The sequence below is a fragment of the Monoraphidium neglectum genome, assembly GCF_000611645.1.
Source record: "Monoraphidium neglectum strain SAG 48.87 unplaced genomic scaffold scaffold02917, whole genome shotgun sequence".
NCBI lineage: Eukaryota > Viridiplantae > Chlorophyta > Chlorophyceae > Sphaeropleales > Selenastraceae > Monoraphidium > Monoraphidium neglectum.
In genome coordinates, this window is record NW_014010711.1 from 4289 (window position 1) to 6347 (window position 2059).

Below are 2059 nucleotides of genomic sequence, written 5' to 3' on the forward strand. Positions count from 1 at the left end.
GCGGAGTGGGAGCACAGTACTGCTGCCGCCGAGGACGCCGCCGCCGCCGCGGCGGCCGCTGCTGCGGCAAGCGACGCTGGCCAGCGGGGCGCAGTGGTCGCATCGGTGGCGAGCTGGCAGCCTCGGCAGCGCGGCATCGCGCCGTTTCGGCACGCGGCGGCTGCGCTGGCGGTGGGCCTGCGCTGCGCCGTGGATGCTCCGGAAGAGGCGAACACAGATGTGTTGATCATGACTGTGTGCCAAGTCGTGGTCTTGGTGGCCAAGATGGAGCGCATGGGATGCATGCGTGCGGGTGCCGGCACTAGCAGCAGCAACAGCAGCGGCGACGGCATTCGGAGCAGCGGCGGCAGCAGCAGTATCAGCGGCAGGAATGAAGTCGTCGGCAGCAGCGGCTTCGTTGAGACACTCCGCAGCTTGAATGCTTGCGCTTCGCTCGCCCATGCGCTGCAGCGACAGGGACGCGCGCCCCTGGCTGACTATGCACGCGTGTGGGTGGCGGCGGCACAGGTGGCATTGTCGTATGGGCGGCTGCCGGCAGCAGGGCTGGGCACAGTGGTGCGCATCACCCGTCTACAGCAACCGCAGCACCTCCAGCAGCAGGAGGTGCAGCAGCAGCAGCAGCAGCAGCAGCAGCAGCAGCTGCAGCAGCATGAGCAGCAGCTCGACCAAGAGCTTGAGCTGGTGCATTCTGCATGGCAGGAGCTGGCCGCGCCAAACGGCGCCGGCGCCGCTGCAGCGCTGCTCCTCGTGGAGTCGTTCGAGCCTGCCTGCACCGTGACCGCCGCTGCACGGGTTTTTGCCAGCCCCAAAAGGAACGCCACACAGCAGGAGGGCGCTGTGCTGCTGCTGGAGGGTGTGGCTGCGTGGGCAGCAGCGGAGTGGCCCGCAGGTCGCCCTGATGATAAATTGGCTGCTGCCAACGCCGCAGCCGCAGCCGCACCAGCCAGCATACAGCACGTGGCGCGCGCCGCCATGGCGCTTGTAATGCTGCTTCATCATGCAAAGCAGGGCTGTGCTTGCAAGGGCGGCAGTGGCGGAAGCAGCGGGTGTGCAGCAGCAGTCGCTTTCATGGCGGTGACATCGGCTGCGTTGGAGGAGCTGCGCATGACTGAGGCGTGGAAGCATGGCATGGAGAAGCCTCGGGAAGTGGAGGACGACAAACAGCAGCAGGACCAACAGCAGGAGCTTGACCAGCAGCAGCAGCGGCGGCCGCAGCAGCAGCAGCAGCGGCAGCAGCAGGAGCAGGGGCAGGAGCAGCAGCAGCAGGGGCAGCAGCAGCAGCAGCAGCAGCAGCAGCAGCAGCAGCAGCAGCAGCAGGGCCAGGAGCAGCAGCAGCAGCAACAGCAGGAGGAGGATGCCTCAGAAGCAAGAGTAGAAGCAGCTGCATTGGCAGCAGCACCAGAATCAGTGGCTGCGGAAGCACCATCATCACCAAGATCATCATATTCGTCATCATCATCATCATCATCATCATCAGCAGCAGCAGCAGCAGCAGCAGCAGCAATAACATGCCCCACGGCCAGCACCTCCTCCGGGGACACTGCACTTGGCCGGTGTGCTGGCTGCGCGCAAGCGGCGCAGCCTGGCGGCGTGCGCATGCACCTGTGCGGGGGCTGCCGCTCCGCGCGCTTCTGCTCTGACGCCTGCTTCAAGCGCTCGTGGCCAGGCCACAAGGCGTTCTGCAAGGCCGAGCAGGCGCGGCGCGAGGCCGCCCGTGGCACCAAGGCACGGGAAGCCAAGAGGTGCATGGAGGAGCAGCTGGTGTGAATAAACTGGGGTAACATCTGCGTTCTGATATGTTTTGTAAGCTTGCAACTACACGAAATTGCCCGTGGGTTGGGTTTCAGGGTTCCTCAGTTGCAACGACGTAGCACAAGCAGTTGCACTTGTGGGATGACCCACCCTGTCTTGTCGGCCCAGCACCCGCCTTCAGATGATGGTCAAATAATATCTCATTTTCAGCATTTCAAACGACCCGACGCATAAGGGATGAAGTCCGTCCGTCACCCGGACACCCGTGGCAAGCACGGGTACAGTACTCAGGTACGTTGACAGAACC

The 2059-nt window shown here is 64.3% G+C and overlaps 1 protein-coding gene across 1 annotated transcript; it reads left to right on the forward strand.

Moving 5' to 3' along the window:
* Window positions 1–1068: 1068 nt before the first annotated feature.
* Window positions 1069–1767, forward strand: MNEG_11808 (hypothetical protein; the record flags this gene model as incomplete). The annotated part of the gene is made up of 2 exons (XM_014039721.1): window positions 1069–1371; window positions 1654–1767. 2 exons carry the CDS (start codon window positions 1069–1071, stop codon window positions 1765–1767), a joined length of 417 nt encoding a protein of 138 aa, XP_013895175.1.
* Window positions 1768–2059: the final 292 nt, after the last annotated feature.